Source organism: Drosophila willistoni (assembly GCF_018902025.1).
Source record: "Drosophila willistoni isolate 14030-0811.24 chromosome XL unlocalized genomic scaffold, UCI_dwil_1.1 Seg141, whole genome shotgun sequence".
Lineage (NCBI taxonomy): Eukaryota > Metazoa > Arthropoda > Insecta > Diptera > Drosophilidae > Drosophila > Drosophila willistoni.
Window position 1 is genome coordinate 14631610 of NW_025814052.1, and position 21067 is coordinate 14652676.

Consider the following 21067-nt stretch of genomic DNA (forward strand, 5'->3'; position numbering starts at 1 on the left):
AGAAATGAATATAGAACAAACAATATAGAATAGGAGAGAAGGATTTAGCATTGTTTGACCTATTTGCCTACACACTTAAATGCGATTAATGCATTATCATGAATAGATGAAAGCTATGTGGAAATTTCCCCATTGTCTCAAACAAAATTTCAATGCTCGAATTGGACAAAATGGCACAGATAACTTTGCAACTGCAAACTACGGGGAATACATACATACAAATATATATGTATTTAAATTCATTTACATACATACATTTACATATATGTATGTATGCATGCAGAAAAGTGACAGAGAAATGCAATACCCGATGTCAATGTACCCATGTCATCCCAGAATTATTCCAGCCTGCCTGCCCCAGCCACTCACGGCCAATAGCAAACGTTTCCCTGCGGCAGCGAATGCAAAATCAAATTACATGTTTAACAAACAAACCACTTGCATGCTATCGAACATATACCGAACCACCCAGCCACCTACATCACACACACTCTATCCACACCATTCCCACCCATCTCATGCCTGATCTGGAAAGTGCTTGGGCCAACATCCTGGCGTAACCATAAATGCCCTCAATGCGTTATGTTTCGACTAATTATTCACATTAATTCTAATTTGATTTGTTTATTTTGTATAACAAAATGTGTTTGCATTTTCGGGGCGGGCTTAGCAATAATGGGCGTGGTGCGTGTTGTTGCATGCAACCAGCGCCACCAGAACTTGAGCAACTAAGTAGCCCATGGTCGTAGGGCAATTCCAAAGGGGGAGGTATTGGAATAATTGGAATTGAAACAACAAAAAAAAGAAGATATAATGTATACACATAGAAAGATGGGAGAAATGAATTTAAGTAAATGAATGAGATATAAATTTATAAATCTAAGAGTAAGAACAAAGAAAGAGTAGAATGCCAATGGAATTAAAAAGTAAATCCAAAACATTTCCAATTGGAATTGCATCACAAGTCAAATATATTTTATATTTAGAAATAATACCTACAAATATAAAACTATAAAAACCACAAACCTAAATTTAAAGTAGAAAGAAAAATAAAGAGGTTCGAAGAGTCTACGAAGAAGAAATACTATGAGAATAGAGAAAAATATGGTAAAAGTCTGATGTGAGTATTGAAGAAACTACGCCCCTATATGTGATTAAAGTCAGAGATAGTGTTAGACAGAGAGAGCCAGAGAGAACTTTGGTTGAAAGGGGGGTAAACAGTAAGAGAGAAGTCCAAATGCAATTGAATTTTGTTTAAAACGTAATTAAATAACACTAGTCTGTGAGTCAGTGAGTCAGTCAGTCAGCCAGGACGAACTATTGTTTAATGTGCATTCGTCTATGCGTGTGTGTGAATGTGTGTGTGTGTGTGTGTGTATATGCCACAATGGCTGACCAAAGTTAAATACATACAGACTTGCATATAAACCGATCTAAGCTGATAATAAATGTTTCTATAGAGAATGAGAGAGAGAGAGAGATATGTGTGAGTGAGTATGTGTGTATGTGTGTGTGTGTGTTTGTGCTGCGGTAAATCAAAATCGAAATCAAAATATAAATCGAAATCGTGTTCAGATTTCAAAATACAAACAATATGTACCTGCTCTTAAGAAACTATTGGTCGAACATTCTCAAAGTCACTCATTGAGCTAGTTGTTTCATTTGTGTGTATGGACTCTCAAATTCCTGTTTCACTTTGATTAAAATCTTTTTGTTCATATGTACATAAGTATGGGACTATTTGTAGTTGTGTGTGTGTGTGTGTGTGTGAGGGGTATAGAAATTATGCAAAGCACAAGTTGATTATGTTGAATTCTGTATTGACTCCATGTTGGGGTTGTGGGGGGAGTGGGAGTGTTGGGGTTGGGTTTCGGAGGTCTGTTTTATGCAGAGATTGTCAAACAGGAATAATAAACATAAACACAAGTCACACGCCCCGCGGCTTGTCAATAGGTTTGCAATAGGAGTCAAGTATAACCTTGTATGTATGTGTTGGGGGTGTTTGGCCAAAAGGGAAGGAGTGAGGCAGCGGAGGGGCCATACCATCAATCAAGGCGTCTGGTTGGAGGCACAGCTGCAAGAGGCTTCGTCAAATTCCAAATGCAAACAACAAAGCAACTAAAAAACACAACAAAAAAAAAACAAGAACAACAAGAAAGAAGCGAATCACGAAAAAGCCAAAAAGGGAAAGTACACAAAATCAAAGCAACTGCCGCAAGGCAAAGTGACTGAATGCCAATGTATAAAATTGTGTGTAAGTGTGTGTGTGTGTGTGTGTGTGTGTGGAAGTTAGAGAGTTTGGGCAAAAGACAAATCTTAATGAATGCCAAGCCAAATGAATGGTAATTAGTGTATACAGAAATTAAATGATTAAAATATTTCTAAAGTACATGCAGCAAGTGATTATAACTACTTAAATGATTAATGAATATTATCGAATGAAACAAGAAAACTACAAAATAACCTAGCAGACATTATTAAATGAAATTGCATTTCCAAGCAAACTGTTTTGAATAACTTCATTTAGTTATAATTCTCAATTATTTTACTGGTCCAGTGAAATCAGCTGATGAGAGAACAATTTTTTTAACATTTTTTTTCCATTGAATGGTTTTTCCAATCACCTCAAATGAGTTAGTTTCATTCACCATGACAAATTTATTTCATCGTCGTCGTTACGTTACATCTCTCTCCAGGATTAGTTTAATGGTATTTTTTTTTTTTGTTTTGCCTTTCTTCTGTTGCCGCAAACCACATGAATGTCTAGGGCAAATGTGGTTAACAGGTGCGGTCTGTTGTGGTTAAGGGGGTATAGTTGGCATGGAAATACACACAAATACTTACATACATATGTACGTACACATGAACAAAAAAGAATGGATTAAGGATGACACGAATGCGAAATGTTAGAGCAAGTGAGTAGCAGCAAAGTATTTATGTTATTTTGTAAGAGAAAACCACAAGCGAAGTCTAATTAGCAAGTATGTGTGAAGTGAACCACTCACTCGTATAGCATTCCACTCACACAGACAGATACACACACCACACATACAACAGAAGATGTTTTGCATACGGATAGCGTACTTAGATTTCACTTTACTCTCATTGAAAGAGAAAAAAGTATTAGAAGGAACTAAAAACAAAAAACTGAAAAAATGGAAAATGAGTTGAGGTAGAATATAACATTGGATTTTTCCGATTTGTTTTTACAGAAACAGAGAATGTCAAAGTCGAGCAGGTGACGTATTAGTTGAGTGTTGCCAAGGCATCATCAGGCAATTAGCCATCTGAGCCATAAGCTTTCATGTGTTGAAGTGATGGTAAAATCAATCAAATTCAATAATTTTTTTAAATAGAACACTTTAATTACATCGTTAAATCAGGCCGTTTTTCGTTTCCGCGTCGTTTTCAAACGTAAATCGAAAGCAAATTCGCATAGAAAGCTACTTGATTTAAATCTTGGTATTTAATCTTATGATTGCCTAACTTAAGCGATCGGAAAAAAATCAATAGACCTATAGAAAAATCTTATTAAAGTAGGCTTATTGCAGAAAAGTCTTTTTAATTTTAGTGGATTTATTTTTAAATCATCAGTGTGCCTATATTAAATACTATACATCCATACACTAGACAACTTATCCACTAAAGACTGCAGAAAAATCTTATAAAGTTTCAGGAAATAAATGATTTTAAAATGACCCGCGCTAAGCTTTGACTTAGCCAAAGTTAATTTCTTTCTCATTTGTCTTAAATTCAAGACAAACTTAATCTCGTGTCTCGATTAATTGATTTACAATAATACACGAGGCTGTTTCAAAATTTTGCTTAACTGCAATAAAAGCTCGAATTGTTGTAAGTATATATTTGTATATATATTTGTATATTCTTGTCAAAAAGTAGGTTCAATCTGATCGAATGAACAGTTAACGCAATTTTTTGGTCCATCACTAGAAATGTCATGTAAGGGTAAAAGTTCATGCGAATGTGCATATGATTAATTAAAGTTAAATTCCTCATTTGTCATATTTATAAGATCTGAAAAATGATGGCTACAATTTAAATTGCAGGACACTGTAGCAATTTGGCACTCAACTCGGCCAAAGGGACATCAGATTGTTGCCAATTAACGCAGCTGCCCAATTAATTTAAAATGCAACGCATCAAATCTAATTGCACAAAACTGAATTAATTTTGCCAAAACAACAACAGCAGCAACAACACAAAGAGTAAACCAAAAATGTACAAGCCAAAAGAGAGAAAAAATAAACATAAAAAGAGAATTAGCCAGTGGAAATTATTAATGATTTGCGTATACTCTTTATGAAATTAAATACTTTTGTTTAGTAAATTTTGTTTATTAAATGATCATACCTACAGACTTTTCGTTATATAAGTACAGTCTTTACTTTTGTATAGTGATTATGAAACGCTTTAAAAAAAAAATCAAAGTACTTTACCTTACACTACATTTATTCATGCAGTTGCCTCTTACCCTGGACTTGGATCGAAGTACAGAGTGCATGGGAAAGTAAGGAAGACATAAAAGTAGAAGAAGGGCAAAGTCATACGGCCACGCCCACACAAGATGCGTTGGGCTGATGGCATATTGTTAACAATTCTGTGTGCATACCAAAATGGCAAGGCAATGCCTTTTCCCACTATGACTCCCAACCCATTCGCAACCCAGACCCCTTTCAACCACACTGGATCCCTTGATGCTGTTGTGTTTAATTTCTTTTTGCTGCCTTTTGCCCCGCCTTCTCACTCCACACATATACAGACACAGACACACACACAGCGCGGCTGCATGCAAATGAAATGTCATAAAAATTGCAACTCAGCAGCTGCAAGTCGCAGTTGTTGCTGTTGTTGCTGGCAACCACACCAGCAACAGAAGCAGCAACAGCAACAGCAGCAGCGGCAGTGGCAAGAAACAGCGCTGCAACGCAGCGCGCATATTTTTCCAGGTTTTTTAATTTTAAAAAAACGCAGACTGTTTTATTTTTTTTTTTTTTTTTTTGCCTTTGCTGCTGCTGCTTCGTTTTTATGCTGCTGCTGTTGGTGCTGTTGCAATGTTGCATAAATGAAAACGGGAATAGAACAATTTTTACAGAGACCGCCGCATCGCTGCATACACGGACACATACCCACACACTTATGGGATAGTGGGACAAACGACAGTTTAGAAATTGTGAAAAAAGAGAGTATTAAATTTTCACTCTCTTGCCCCAACGGAACAAAGGATAACTCACCGAACCAACTAACCACAGGTTCCCCTATGGCCAAACAAACAATATCTTTATGCATGATTTTTTGTTTTTGTTTTTTTTTTTTTTTGTTAAATCAAAAGTTTTCATAGAATTTTCCACTATGAAATAACCTTTTAGTCATTTAGAGGGAGAGCATTACAAAGTCGGGTTGTAGACGACCGGTTTTTTCCACACTATTTTGATTTCAAATAGTAGATGTCTGTGACACTTTTTTTTCGTATTTTTTTGTGTTGCTTCTTTCGTGTGGCTTTTGTTGTGGTTGGTTTTCTTTCATTTGCTTTAATTGCAAAACTCAAACGCACACTGAACGCTTGGCCCCAAAAAGTAGGCAATGCTATTTGCCAGTCACGTTAAGCAGCGACGCGCGCGCATTGCGACGTCTACGTCGACAGCGACGCTGACAGCAAATTGCTATTGCACTTTCTGTCAATTTGTTTGTTGGCATTTTATTTGTCTTTTTTTTCCCGTAATTTGGCCAAAAATGTTTAACAATTGACGTCATCGTCTATATGTATTTGTGTGTGTGAATGTGTTGGAATCTGAAGTGTGTCTAAGTGTGTCTGATGGATTTAAAAGTGTTGATATGTGAACCAAAATGTTGTTAAAAACAAATAGATAACCAGAAACGAAGAGGCGCAAAAAAGTGTTTTTTTCTATCCGGGAATGGACAATCGGCAATACAATATGATATACATGGGACATTAGCAGTAATATCCTTCAAATCAGATATTTTGTGTAAATACTTTATACTTAATACTTTAGACCCCTAGGGATCCGAAAGACCATCCATCATTTGTAAATTAATTCCTTGCTGAAATATAAAATAGAAAAAATGTATATTGCTTGATAATTTAAAGCGAAGATTAAAAAGTAAAGAGTTGGCCAAAAGAAGCCTGAGCTTGGAAACATATTTTTGGGGCCTTTGCTTTTATTTTCTTTCTTCTACATTTGCCTTCAACCCATTTCGCACTTCCTCTCCATGGGCTCTCAACATGAAGTTGGCCAATGTTGCTGGTGCTGATGATGGTGATAATAATGATGATGATGATGTTATAGTCACATTCTCTAGCATTCAGCCATCTGCTGGACTTGCAGATGACCACAAATACCACAACACTTGACAGGCAACTTTGACCCACTCTCACATCTTCCTATTGCTCCTACTACTATCTCTAACTCCTGCGCATTCATTGGTGAACAATGTAACAACTGCGTGTAAAGTTGCACACACACACACACACACATACGCATTGCGGAGACAAGTTTCATCAGTCTTCAATTTGGTCCCCATATGAGAATGCTCATCCCCATTTCTCTTGATACTTCTATCAAGCTGATCAAAATTATTTGAAGCTTTTTGCAATTTTTGTAATTAAGCGAACAAAGCGAACAAACATTTGTTCAGGCATTTGCCTTATTGTCCACTGGTGATTAAAAGGGGGACTGTGAGGGGAAGAAGAACGCTTGCGAATGAAGTGGTTTTTTTCCAAATGGAGTGTCGAGGGGTAGGGCGGGGGTGGATGCTGCTGAGAGTGGCAGCTGAAAGTGCCAGTTTTATTGTTGTAAAAGTTTGGGCTAGCACAAGTGCAAAAACTGCAGCATGCAAATCGAAAAATAATTACAATTGCGCAAAGTTTTTTAAAACGAGCAGACAACTACACAGAAAGAGACAGACACATGGCAAAAGAGTGAAAGGGAAGTAAAGGCTTCACACTGCCCCAACACACACAAATCAATTACGTGAATACTAGAATTGCAAAAAACTCATCAAAATTTCCAATTTTCAATTAGTGTGTAAGTAATCGAAAGAGCAATCGTTTTGATGGATGTTTAATTTTTTGGTTGCTCGATTTGGATTTTTCTCCCAGTGTAGATTAACTGGCATGTGGTCAGCAGCAGCAGCAGGAGAACTAGGAACCATGTGAGTTAGGGAAGTGCCTGATTTCTTTCCGTTTCCTCTGGCCCTAGCAAAAAACCAAATGACAAAATGTGTGTGTGTGTGTGAGTTTGAGTGTGTAAGAGAGAGAGGGAGAGAAGGAGAGTGAATATGTGTGTGTGATTTGACAGTGCATTTGGCTATAGTATCAACTGCTTCTACGTTTCTTCTCGAAACGAATTGCACATTAGACTCACACATTTACAACAAAACAAAAAAAAAACATATATACAAAACTGTAAGTATTTGTCACTCTCTCTCTCTCTCTCTACCCCTCTCAGTTTATAGTATCTCTCTTTCTCTATCTTGAAAAACTTTGAAAACTCATTCAGTGTCATGTAGATTTTTCGTATTTTTGCGTTTTGCCCCGACAAAAAATAATTGTTAGAGCTAACTTTTTGCCAAGCTCATAAAACTGTGCACTAACCCCCCTCCCCCACCCCATTCATTCCCTCACCAAGCCACTCAGCTGGTGGCACATCTAGCCTTTCAACTGCCACCATCAAAATGTGTTTTTGTGTGGGTGGGTGTGTGTGTGTGTGTGTGTGGCATTTTAAAAACTATTGTTCATTTCAAGCATCAAGAAACTTGCAAAATTGTTGTTGAAGCACAGTCGAAACTTTATAATTTTGACGCCTTGGCAGGTGGCAAGTCTAACCCGCAGCACCAGCCCCAGAGCAACACCATCAGCAACACCCACCCACCAACCCCCCTCTTACCCCACTCCTTCTCCAATTTATAGACAACTGAAAAAGTTGAACATACATACATACATAAATATACATAGGCAGAAATACAATGAAATAATGGTAAGCAGCGGCAAATGCAAAAAGCAAACAACAAATTTTGGTAATCAAAAAAATGTTGTACCATCAAATGCTTTAACTTCAAATTGACGCTTCTTATTTATTATGGAATTCTTAACTTAATAAGAGAAACAACCACAAACTAACTGAGTGACTAACATATTTTTATCATTTACTTAGTATGCATAATTGAATAGACTGTAGTAGCCAAATCCCACACCACACATCTACAACAAAGGATTGGGAATAACATTGCAAGTGAAACATACGAATCCCACTGGCATCATCCAACATCATCCCAAAGTCGTCCAAGTTATGTTTTATTAGGAAAACTACAAAAAATGAATAATTAATTTAAAAAAAAAAGGGTTTACTTAACAATAAAAAAGAACAAATGGATGAGATATACGGTTTTTGGCCATCTGCTTACCTATTCATGTGGGAATTCTTTTTAGACCCACTCAAAATGTGTAGGCTTTTCTTTCACATATCAATGGGTAACTTCTGTTTCAGTTCTATTCATGTAGATGCTGCTGTATGGAAATCGAAAGTAAATAAAACCTGATGTGAGATAGAAACATTTGCCGTAGATGATGAATTGAATAGGGAAATTTTGGAATAGGATATAAAAAGTAAAGCGACTATATTATATTTAAATCAAAGTTAATACAACCCTGAGAATGAGAAATAAATAACAAAATTTTGGAATAGGAATATGGTATATGGCGATTGGATAGATTTTGCTGTCATGTGGGAATAGCCTTAAAAAAAAAAACTCTAGAAAGGCGATTTTTAATGTAATTTTATCTAATTTAGTGGTATTCTTTGGGGACTAGTATGTGTTGAGACCTATGTATTTGACTTTTAGAATTTGTAATACATAAAAACTCATATATTAGATGACCCTTCATCCAAATGTATACATATATATGTACATTTACAGTGGCTTTAAAAACCACTCAAGTTAAGTACTCGGTAAGTTAACTCATACTAATTACTTACACATCATTCTTTTTATGGTTGTGGGGTTTTTTTTTTTTAGTATTGAATTGAGTTGGAGGTGAAATTGCTTAAAAAGGTATTTATGAGCATTTTGTTTCTCCCTCATTGCTGGCGTCGTCTTTGATTCAATTAACTTTGTTTATCCGCTCATAATGCATGGATTATCAATATCAATTGACATCAATTTGGGCCACCACCACCAACAACACCAACAACACCAACAACAACAACAACAATAGCGACACTAACACCAACAACCATGTTTCGATATGATTTTATGCTGAGGCATTGAAAAGTTGGCTTTACTCCCTAACTTTCTCTAAGGGCATAATCAAAATTGAAAATGGACTAAGGAAACTAATTATATCTGTTTGAAATCTCAATTTTATATTCAAATATAACCATAAAGGCAAGTGAATCCAAGATGAGACTAACGTTAAGAAGGTTTTTGGGTTTAGAAGTTGCTCTAATGTAGTAGAATTCCAGCAATCCAATAATAAAGAGCATTGAAACTTCGTTATTAGCTTATAAGGATAGATTTTGTATATATGTATATAGATTTTTTTTTATTATTTTTGTTGTTTCGATTTTTTGTTTTGTGCTTTTCTGTGGCGACGGCATTTCAATTAAATCCTCTTCGTCTAATTGAATTGAATGAAAATTGAATTGAATTACGCTTTCAGCGTGTCGGTGTATATATGTATATGTGTGCTGTGTGTGTGTGTGTGTGTGGCTTTTAAAGCTGACCCTCTGACCCATTAATGTTCCTGGGCAAAAAACGAAAAATGTAATTTTCCATTTTGTAGCTTTTGAGTTTAAGTAGAAATTTCTGGGAAAAAGATTGATGCAGGACCAGAAGCAAGAGAGTTGAGGCAGCCATATGGATGTGCTTGCTTTTTATATGTCTTTAATTGCCACACTCAGATACACAAATATATGTATGTATATACAAAGCGAAAACGAGAGCGAGATAGATACATACGAAGGAAAGGGAATGGCAACAGGAGGATATAATTTAACAAAAAAAAAAAGTAAGAAAAGCGGAAAAATCTTTGCATGTTTTCGTATTTTTAATCTATTGCGCTAGCAAGATGTTTCTGCCTCCATTTCTCACTCTTCTTTCTCACTGTGTTCCTTCTCTTGAGACAGTGTGTGTGAAATGTGGGGGAGAGAGAGAGACAGTTTACATACAACTTGCCACAATTTATGCATTATTATTCGGTTGTTGTTGTCTTTGCTCTTTTGACTTTTCAGTACCCTGTTTTACATACGGGATATACACGAAGTTCGAAGTGCTTCGAGTTTCTAAAGAAGGTCAAACTTTAGCCGACATAAAAATCAGAAGATACTGTATTAAGCAATATGAAAACCAAACAAAAAAAAAAAAAAAAAAACTATCCAAGCAAGAATTTGTGTTTATATCGACCAGTCTAAGAAGTGAATCGGTAAATTGCTTAAATAACAACAACAAAGAGCAATGCCAAATCATACATTTAAAATTCGTTGATTTTTTTACTTACTTAAAGCCAACCAACCTAACTTATGCTGGATATGTCTGTGTTCCATATTCAACTACTTTAAAACCGCCTTAACCTCTTCATTTGCTGACAGTATTTTTCCTTAGTTGTTTTCTTACATTTATGTTGTGCTTTTTATTGCCCAACATTTGCCATAAGAATGAGATGTCGAATACGATAATGAACAACAGAATGATGGTCATAATGAAGATGAAAAATAAGAACAAAAAGACTAAGAGAAGTTGAAGACAAACTACAAGGCACATTGGGGCCAATGGCAAAGAATTTGAGAGTGGAAATTTTGGCGACTTTTAACCTTACCCCTGTCCATGTGGCGTATACGTAATTTTGGAAGCATCTATGTATGTACCTAAACACATATATGGTCAGGGGAGGGCAGCGGCGTTGAACTTGCTTTAAGTTAAAAGATAACTGACAAAGCAAAAACCAAAGCGGATTTAAAATTCTAACCAAATGTTTAATAACTTTTTTACTTCACATTTTAACTAATTTTGTATTGTTAACAGAAAAGAAAACATTAGTTTTAACCATTTCACATTTAAATTTATAACTTTGTACAAACAAAAAAAATTGGCAATTGGGCCCAATGTGCAAGGTTTATATAATCAAAATATTTTCAACTCTCTCTCTCTTTTCCTCTTTTTTCTTTCTCTCTCACTCACTCATCAGCAAAAGCGAATGCGTTTTCTCAACGTCGCGACGCGTCGTCAACGCTGGCAGAATGTAATTTGTTTTATGGTTTTTGTAGTACCGTTAGTTTTACATTGCCGACCCTGCCCACGCCACATGCACAACTCCCCCCTCTACCCTCATGGCATTTGCCGAGTGCCGAGTGCATTCAGTGTAAGTTAAATTTATGCAACACTCGTCATGTCTTTGTCTCCTTCACATCTGATCCTTCTTCTGCTCATCTTGTAATTTCCCTCTTACCATTATTATTGTTATTATGATTATTATGATTATTATTATTAAACATTTGTTGTTGGCATTTCTCACATAAGTTTTAATTAAAATCCAAATCTGTTCAAATCTATCTATCCATCATACATACTCACATATGTAAATGTAAATATGTATATGTATATGTGTGTGTATGTCGCTTTATGTTGTTAACTAATTTGCAATTTTGAAGACATTTTCCACCTTCTTTACATGCACTTGGCGAAAAAACTCTTTATTTTTGGTTCCAACTTTTAAGATCCGCCAAAGTATGATCATCATTTATCGATATTAAATAGCGACTGCCTATCGATCTCGTTGGGTTTAAAGCTACGTTCTTGCAAATTTTGTATGTTTTCTTTTTGCACAGTGTATTCAAGTTAAAAGATTATGCATAATATGCCAAACGAAATAAGTTGTATTAAGTTTATGGTATAAATTTTGTATTATAAGTTTAAATTTGGCCCTTGATTTACAAGTATGAGATAAAAAAAAGCATATAAATTTAATGGATCTCTATCATACTTCTCATCAAGAAGAAATCATCATAAGAAATTTTACTCCTAGCTCAGTTGCTTTAGTTAGCTTAAGCTCTAAATATATATTTTTGTTAAGTCATCGCATTGTGTCCATTTAAATTTTGGGAGACTTGTTCTCGCCATTATGATATTTGTGTTATGTGTTCTGGGGATATAATATTCTGAAGTATATTTTAGTGCCCCATAATATTTTGCATGTCCTGATCCAAGGCGTTGTCCCATAAATTCCACGTTAAGGGGAGCAGTTTTTGCAAGTAGATAGATACACACCGATGCGCATACATAATTTGAATAAGTCACAAAAATGCACATTTATCGCATAATTCTGTCGTACATCAGCATGGCAGGCACACTCCCACACACACACAGCAACACATACGCACGTGTGTGGGTAGGAATACTTTCTTTCTTTTATTTCCTTTTTTTTTTTTCATGCTAAAACTTTGAAAGCTAAAGTGACTGCTTTGGGCCAATTCCATGTACCTTGTATGTATTTTCATTGAAAAGCTAAGTTAAATGAATACATTTTGTTCAACAATCTGTATAATTCACAAAATTCTCTGTCATTTTGGTATGCTAAAATGACTCCATGAGAAAAAAAGTACACTTAAAATTTAGTGGAAGAAATTTGTAATAACTAGTCCGATAACATGCCGATGGCTAATCGATTGCAGTTAAAGCTATCGAGCATTCAACATCTCTATAGGGATCAGCTGTATGTCAGATACTTGGAAAAATTTGTTTTGACATTTAAAATGTAATCAAAGATAATTTCTAATGAATGTGGTGCAGGGTCAAGTGATTGTATACGAATAAAGGTCATGAATATACTTAAATAATAGTCCAATCACATATTGATAGATAATCTATTGCAATTAAAGCTATCGACAGCGTAGTTTTTTGTGGTTTTTTTTTTAAAGAATTTTCAAGCTGCATTTAAATTCTTCATTTATGTGGTGTGAATAGTTTTGAGTGTTGTGTGCAAATTGTCCTGCCATATCATCCTTCTCACAGATTTTACTGGTTCTGGCAGATAACCAAAACATTTGACAAAATCATTACAACCATTTCATATAGTTATCGTTATACAGATGCATACCATATATATATATATATATATATATACATATGTATACCTATAGATATAAATTTTTCCTGTTCTCTTGTTTTTGTTGTTGCTGCTGCTCGAGGAAATGGCAAAAGCTGTAAAAAAAAAATGAAAAAAGAATTTGCATTTTTATAACAACTTAAGTCACCAGACGACTTTACTTTTTTCCAAGCACTTGAACTGGTTTGCTGCTTTCTCTCCTATACAAAATTTTGCATGCGTGTCATGCCACGCCCCCTCAACCTACATATACATATGGAGTATGTGTGTGTGTGTATGTGTGTGCATTTATAATAGCAGTTATATTTATGCACTAGAAAACGAAAAGAAGCAAAAAGCAGAAGAAACTTCAAGGAAGAGCGGGAGGAAAAAAAAGGCAGCAAAAATTGTGTCCATTTTGCAATTTGCCGCCGGGCAGAATGAGCAGATTGAGAAGGCGGTGGTGCACTTATATATATATATATATATATACACACATATATATATAACTTTATATGGTAAATGGTATGATAGTGTGGCAGCAAGGGAGTGTGCCACATATGGAGAAATTGCTGTTCATGGCAGACACTTTGACTTCTTCTATCCTGTCCTGTTGACTCAAATCAGTTGATATATAATTTGAGCTACTTTTTTGATTGACTCAAATTACACAAATTGCAATTGTTAATAGTTAATACTCCTTCAGAGAAAGACTATGCAACAGTTCTGTAGCTATTGAATGACTGGCAAATACCTATTTTTTGCCCATACCAATTGAATTACAAAAAGCTAGGAAAATAATTTCATTTTTTATCCCAAATATGTCTATTACGTATGATTTAAGGCCTATAAAAAGTTCATATAAATTGTCCTAATATCAAGTTCTAAAGCAGTCTAAACAATAGAAAGTGAAGAAAACTTCTTTGAGTTAGCAGAAAACTCCACTCTAAATACATTTCATAGATTTTATTTAGTTAAACAGTTTATATTTTCCAGTACAACAAGTATTTCATATTGGGTATCTTCAAGTCGCATATTTTTCGTTTGGTCTAGATTAATATTTACTATTATGAAACTACAAAATCGACGACAGACTGCTCTAATGTATGAGGAAAGTGCATAATTTGTTATTCAACAACTTTTTCAATTATCCAAGAAAATTGAATATAATTGACAAAACTGAACTAAGAGTTTGAAAACTATCTATGATTTATCTTTGATTTATTTATAAACACATGTTGAAATTCCAGTTAGAGTCTTGTTATTTTTCAGTAAGTTTCATATAATACACACTAGTCTAGGGTCCCATAAAACTTAAGGGGAGGTAAAATAAACCATTATATAATTTGATTCATTAAGTGAAATTGTTGGAATTGAAATTTCTATGGGATAAGAGACCAATTTATCTAAAAAGACATATATGTTTTAGTCAAGAAACTAAAAGAATAAAAAAGAATATAAAGAAACTATAACACCTTGAGACTCTTTTTTAAAAAAAACAGCCTCCTCCACTGGCGCGTACTTAAAACAATATCGCAAATAAACAAAAAGATATTTAATACATATGTAAATATATAGCTGATTTAAAAATATTGTTTTTCTTCACAACGACGAATGCTTCAAGATGAAAAATTTGGTTTTTCAGTCGAATGTTTTGTAGTATTTCTACACTCCGACGTGAGCTTATAATTTCAGCTATATCTCCGAACGTATTTATCGGATTTATTTCAAATTTTATACATACATACTTTACAATTTACACATTCCAATAAAACAAAACAATTGATCTCTAAATTTTTAGGTGAACAAATATGTTGCCTTAAAATAGAAAGAGTTAAATTAAATGAAGTATATAAGATTTCTGGTCAAATCTGGCCTTCAATTTGATCTCCTAATTTTAAAATGACATTTAGTAAAATAAAGCAAAATAAAAGACCAAGAGAAATGCTCTAAGGACTAAAGTTGACTGGCAACAGTGCACACAAAATGGTCAGCACAAAAAAATGAAACAAAAAAAAAAAAAAAGAGAAAAAAAAATCATTTGAAATATGCAACAGACGTCATACCGTCGTCCAGTTGTCCAGTCGTCCAGTCGTCGAGTCATCCCATCGTGCCGTCGTTTTGTCGTTCATTCATTCCGTCGTTGTCGTGGTCATGGTTCTGTCGCTGTCCGTTGTCCTCATCCTGCTGGACAGGATGGAAATAACTTGATGCGGACGCATGTAGACACTGCTAATGCGCATTGTATGCGATAAGTTCCCAAAGCTTCTCTCTCTCTCTCTCTCTCTCTCTCTCTCTCTCTCTTGGCTTGGGTAGCTGAGTCCGTCCCAGTGTGCTCTGTGTGTGCTGCAGCTTCCGTCGTTGGAGACGCCGTCTAACAGGAACCATGTGAAGCTTGTGCCTTTCCGTTTTGTCGCTTCACATGGCTGATGGGCTGTTGGGCTGATGGGCTGAATTGTGTATGGTAGACGGCCTCTTGGCCTCCTTGACTCGACCTCGCCGACCAAAACACAAATTACCATCGTGTTGAGCCACTAACAAGGAGACAGAAAAAGGAACAGTTGGTGGAGCACAAACGATGGCGAATCTAGCAAGGAACTAAAATGGGAGTGAGTTAGCCATTCGAGATGATGAAAAACTGTGGCTCTTAATATGTATGCATGTAAAACATATATATGTATATCTGTATGTGTGTGTGTGTGTGACTGTTCCTTTGCCATCATTTGTTTAAATAATTCACCAAGCGCTTGAGGTCCCGGCATGCATATCGAGTTTGTCCAGCAGCTACGTCAACTGCCATCCTACACATGAATTAAAAAAAGTTATCTTAGTTTTCAACCAACTAGTTAATCCTGTGCGCAGGCTATTCTCCTTAGGCCATTCCCACAATGGAATAAACAATACATCTATTGAGTGAAACTTTTTCTTTTTTTTTTGGGATTAGTTTAGTAACATAGAGGAAACTAACTTATAAGCACGTGTCATCCTTTTGTCTACAATTAGATCATGATCATGAAAATTTATGAGTGTTTCTCCAAGTGTAGGGATAACAAGGTCCTTAGTTGGGGTTTTTTAGTATGCAAACTGCAATTTCTATATATAAGCTAAAGATGTGATGTGATGTGATGTGCCGCTTGCAAATTTCCTGCTTGTGCGCACATTTTAATGTGGCTTACAATTTGTTGTGCATGCAGCAGCAGCAGCAGCAGCAGCAACATGTTGGCCATTTGTCCTAGTCCCATAGTCCTGTCCGGCCAAATCACTTGAAATGGCGTAAAAATTGGACGATTGTGGACTCACTTACGCCATTAGTTGTAAAGAACTTAAAGTGCCATATAAACGAATCACGTTATAAAGCTATCGATAATTTAGTGATGCATGGGATTTTTTATCGAAAGTGTATCCCCAAAGTTGATAGATTTATTTGGCAACTTGCTTAGTTCTTTAGAACTATTGTATCGATCAGAAGTCATAATGTCACCGATGATGTTGCATCCGCCTTGGAGAGACCATTCGCCAAGCAATCCTCTAAATTGGACTCTTCATTATTCCGATTATTCGAATAGGTGCGATAAGATTCGGCATAACATGCCTCGGCAATAATGTCAATGCGACGAAAATCTTCGGCAATTTCACGTGCCAATTGAGCTCCATCCAGGGATAGATTGTTAAGGGGAATGGACTTCTCGCTACCCTTCAATAACGATAACGGTTATAGCATCATCATTATTATCAAATTGAAATTCAAAATACTTACAACTTTATCGTAACACTCAAACACGCTTTGCGTTTCACTCTGCTGGGGATCGCATTGTAAAAGTGGGCCACAAATGTCATAGGCAGACGATGATAGATTCTTTCGTGACTCGGAATAAAGTTCCTCGATTCCACTAGCTCCAGATTGACGATCGCTCCAACACTTCGTATAATCGATTCTATATTGTGTGTCAATCTCTTGCAAAATAGGCAAGTACACAGGGAAACATTCAATGTTCTCTCCCGTTTTTGATTGACGCAACATAAGTTCCATTAGTCTTGGACTATCTGAAATTCCTGTTGGTTCAGCCCAAATTGCACCAATCAAGGCAAACCAAACAATGAATACTTTTGGCAACATTTCTTGTTGGTTGTTTGTTGGAGTGAAAAGTAGTTATGATTCAAAGAAAGACACTGGCTACCTATTTATACCGCAAGTTGTCTGAGATTTATAAGGGTAATGTCCCGTTTTGCTTTGCTTATCGGGTATTCCTGTGCTATCAAATAGGCAAACAGAATTGATAGCTGGGTTGGGCATTGCCTTGAGGTTGTAAATTATATTAGCCATCCAACTTGAAATTCATTTGTTGTCCATTGTTATCAAAGTCAGCAAATCGTTTCTGAAGTGGGCCAAAATCTCAAATGCTATGTCGTCATGGCAAAACAAATTGTTACTTAAAATTTATGAATGACTTAAGTTGGCGTTTCACAATATATATTCAATTGCTACCTTCACGCGTGGTAGACAGACTTTTATTTCGATAGGCATCAAATGTATATACCTATATATTCAACAAATATATTTTTTAAGACGCTCAGGAGTTTGCTTCTCAATTTTTAGCATAAATCATTTTATTATTTTTATTGTATGAGCTTGTTGTATTCAACATAAGTAAAAGTTTCAGTTGCCAACTGCTTGCTGTAGTAGGTCGAGAAGCTATACAGTAAACCCTTGATTAGCAAACACAGTAAATTATTGTAGTTTGTTCGTTAAGCAAGCCTTTTTGTTCCCAGAAAAATGTTTACCTTATACTTCGTTTTCCCCAGTGTTCCTTAACCGAGGGTCCACTGTATATACTTTTTTCCAAATAGCAAGTATTATACTTAAAGTGGCATTATAAATATAAGTTCTTTCCTTAACAACCAACCATAATATACAACAAACAAAGTATTTGTTTTTTTTTTTTTAAATTAAATGATATTTTAATTCATAAGTTAAATCTAAATAAAATAGGATTTTTTTTTTTGCTTGCTTAAGGATCTGTTTATTCTTTAGCCAAGTTAGAAAAACTATTCAAGCTCAAAGTATGCAATTCAAACACCATTTGACAAGCAATACTCCAGACTTGACTCGGCCTCGTTCCGGTCATTGGAGTAGGTGCGATAGGCAGAGCCGTAACAAGCTTCGGCGATAATGTCAATACGACGGAAATCTTCGGCGATTTCACGAGCCAATTGAGCGCCATCCAGAGTCAGATTGTTCAGTGGAGTGGACTTCTCGGTACCCTTGAAAAAGTTCAAAATAATCGAATAAGCTAAATATTATTGGAAATTGAAAAATTCTCGTCAATCTACTTACAGTCTTCTCGTAACACTCAAATACGAGCTGGGAGCTACCTTCTTTTTGCTCACATTCCAACAGTGGTCCGCAAATGTTTTTAGCATTCGATGATAGATTGTCTCTGGGTATTGTATAGAGTTCCTCGATTCCACTTGCTCCAGACTGACGATCCGACCAGCATTTCGTGTAATCGATCTTGTATTGTGTGTCTATTTCCTGTAGTATGGGCAAATATACGGGGAAGCATTCAATATTCTCGCCCGATCTCGACTGACGCATCATAAGATCCATCAATTTCAGATTGTCAGCCATTCCCATTGGCTCTGCGGAACGTTGAGTGGCCAGAATTGAGCCAACGAGGGCCAGCAACAGGAAGGTAAATACTTTTGAGAACATTTTCGTTCGAGGAGTAACAAACTCGTATGTGTCAAATGGAACGCATGCCCACCTATTTATACTTGAAACAGATTTCATTCAAACAACCTCAGAAGAGAATGTCGCCTTGGCTTTTGTTATCAGACGTTATCAGATGTTAAAGTCCGTAAGGACGGATGCACGACAATGCCGTAATATATATGAGAGTCGTAAATTCCGTACGAATCCAGCCGAAATTCGTAGAAACCATTATCACGTTTGCGATCTTTTCAGTAAGAGAAAGTCTTGGTTGGTCTAGTCGAATTTGATTTTAGTCGACTTCACAATTATCAGCTTATCAATGAAAACGTTTTGATGGTCTAACAATAGATTAAACGATTCTAAAAATAGAACCATCGATTTGAGGGCTCTCTAGTAATTCCCCTTAGGGGGGATTCTTAGAGATATCTTCAAAAGTCTTATTCATAGATCGCTATTTATTATATCGCTTGTGTCAATTTGTCAAATTAATCAATAATTATGACCAGATAGATAAGAAATTTCCTGGAGTAATAAACAATGTGGGGAAATTTGTTTTCAATTAATTGATTTATCTGTGTTATTTTGATGCTTTTTTAAGGTGAATATCATTCAATGTACTTTTTCCTGCATTGAGACAATTCATACAATTTGATTTCTCCAAATCAGACTTTAAAATGTTTTTTTTTTGTATCCTTTCAAACTCTGATTATCTCATCCTCTCGATTCTTAAAGGATTAGGCTTTATTTTACCATACTTGAATGACTCATATGAGGAAATCCAGACATGAGCATCAAAAGCCTTGTAAATATAAACGAATATTCAACATTTTCTTCAGTTTAATAAAAATAAATAAAGGCACGACGAATTTTGCGCCAAGTTAGAAAATAGCCCAATTAATATTGATAACGATCTCGTCATGGGTAAATCGTCATTAAGTTGCTCAACTATTTAGTATTATGACAACCGATTAGATTTCCGTTCGGAAACGACAATATCCGCAATAACAATTGATAACCCAACTCAACGGGACATTCCCTTATAAACTTTTACAATTAGTTTCTACTATAAATAGTCATAAGCTAGCCGTAGTTATGGCACAACAATTCGACACTCTGTGAAAGCTGGAAACATGTTCCCAAAAGTAATTACTCTTCTCGTCTTGGCCTCCATTGGCCAAATCCTGGCTGTTCCTTCGATTGATTCGAAACCAACAGGAATGTCTGAGGATCTCAAGCTAATGGAACTTATGATGTATCAGTCGAAATCGGGAGAGAATATGGAGTGCTTCTCTGTGTATTTGCCGATTCTACAAGAGGTAGACACCCAATACAAGATCGATTACACGAAATGTTGGACGGACCGTCAATCGGGAGCTAGTGCAATCGAGGAACGTTATTCTGAGCCCAGAAGTAACCTTTCATCTACTGCCTATGACATTTGTGGCCCACTCCTGCAATGCGAACAAAAGGACAGTGAGACGCAGAGCGTGTTTGAGTGCTACGAGAAAGTCGTAAGTTGAAATAATTTCATATTGATTCCATTTACCTCATCGACTAATCATTGTTATTCTCATTGCTTTTCAAGGGTACCGAGAAATCCACTCCACTGAACAATCTGACTCTGGATGGCGCTCAATTGGCTCGTGAAATCGCCGAAGATTTCCGCCGTATCGACATTATCGCCGATGCTTGCTATGCCGAGTCCTATCGCACCTATTCGAATGATCGAAACGATGCCCAGGCAAAGTTGGAGGACTGCTTGGCAAATGGCATTTCAAATACAAAAGATCCATTTAATTAAGAGTATAATTTTAAAATGGTTGGCAAACGATAAACTTTTTCGAAATGCATAAAAGCAAATAAACATTACTTAATACTTAAAATATTACAAAAATATTCTACTTGTTTGGGTGACCCTCTTGCAATTCCTTAAACCTGGTTTGGTGTCCAAAATTGTTCCAAATTTCAAAACAGTTGACTATTTGGCTAATTTAAGTACTATTAATTATTTAAGTGACTTGATCTAGTGAAAAAAAATCAGTAGGACTCCAAGGGATGAATTTCGCTCAGCAAATAAATAGACATATTTTGTTTTAATTTTGTTGAAAATAAATAATTAATTAAAAGATTAATAGACAGACGTTTGTGTATTTATAAACCATATAATTTGTTGTTTGTAATCTTTAAACAAACTAGAACTCTGCCTATATTAGGTGACTTCCAGCATTTTAAAAGGT

At 35.7% G+C, this 21067-nt stretch overlaps 3 protein-coding genes across 3 annotated transcripts; 1 reads left to right on the forward strand and 2 right to left on the reverse strand.

Moving 5' to 3' along the window:
• Positions 1-16484: 16484 nt before the first annotated feature.
• Positions 16485-17245, reverse strand: LOC111518553. Its single transcript, XM_023175701.2, has 2 exons — positions 16875-17245; positions 16485-16811 (listed from the first exon to the last, which is right to left on the reverse strand). The coding sequence occupies exons 1-2, from the start codon at positions 17232-17234 to the stop codon at positions 16587-16589; spliced, it is 585 nt and encodes a 194-aa protein (XP_023031469.2). The 5' UTR covers positions 17235-17245; the 3' UTR covers positions 16485-16586.
• An 857-nt stretch (positions 17246-18102) lies between these two features.
• LOC6638035 lies at positions 18103-18846 on the reverse strand. Its single transcript, XM_002061102.4, has 2 exons — positions 18453-18846; positions 18103-18379 (listed from the first exon to the last, which is right to left on the reverse strand). The coding sequence occupies exons 1-2, from the start codon at positions 18828-18830 to the stop codon at positions 18188-18190; spliced, it is 570 nt and encodes a 189-aa protein (XP_002061138.1). The 5' UTR covers positions 18831-18846; the 3' UTR covers positions 18103-18187.
• A 1096-nt stretch (positions 18847-19942) lies between these two features.
• On the forward strand, positions 19943-20713 carry LOC6638036. Its single transcript, XM_002061103.4, has 2 exons — positions 19943-20341; positions 20416-20713. Exons 1-2 carry the CDS (start codon positions 19961-19963, stop codon positions 20629-20631), a joined length of 597 nt encoding a protein of 198 aa, XP_002061139.3. The 5' UTR covers positions 19943-19960; the 3' UTR covers positions 20632-20713.
• The last annotated feature ends 354 nt before the right edge of the window (positions 20714-21067 follow it).

Excerpts from the sequence above, each read along its gene's own strand:
- LOC6638036 (XM_002061103.4), top strand. The coding sequence starts at position 19,961 with ATGTTCCCAAAAGTAATTACTCTTCTCGTCTTGGCCTCCATTGGCCAA. Across the intron at positions 20,342-20,415 it reads TTGAGTGCTACGAGAAAGTC|GGTACCGAGAAATCCACTCC; the intron begins GTAAGTTGAAAT and ends TTGCTTTTCAAG.
- LOC6638035 (XM_002061102.4), bottom strand. The coding sequence starts at position 18,830 with ATGTTCTCAAAAGTATTTACCTTCCTGTTGCTGGCCCTCGTTGGCTCA. Across the intron at positions 18,380-18,452 it reads TTGAGTGTTACGAGAAGACT|GGTACCGAGAAGTCCACTCC; the intron begins GTAAGTAGATTG and ends AACTTTTTCAAG.
- LOC111518553 (XM_023175701.2), bottom strand. The coding sequence starts at position 17,234 with ATGTTGCCAAAAGTATTCATTGTTTGGTTTGCCTTGATTGGTGCAATT. Across the intron at positions 16,812-16,874 it reads TTGAGTGTTACGATAAAGTT|GGTAGCGAGAAGTCCATTCC; the intron begins GTAAGTATTTTG and ends TCGTTATTGAAG.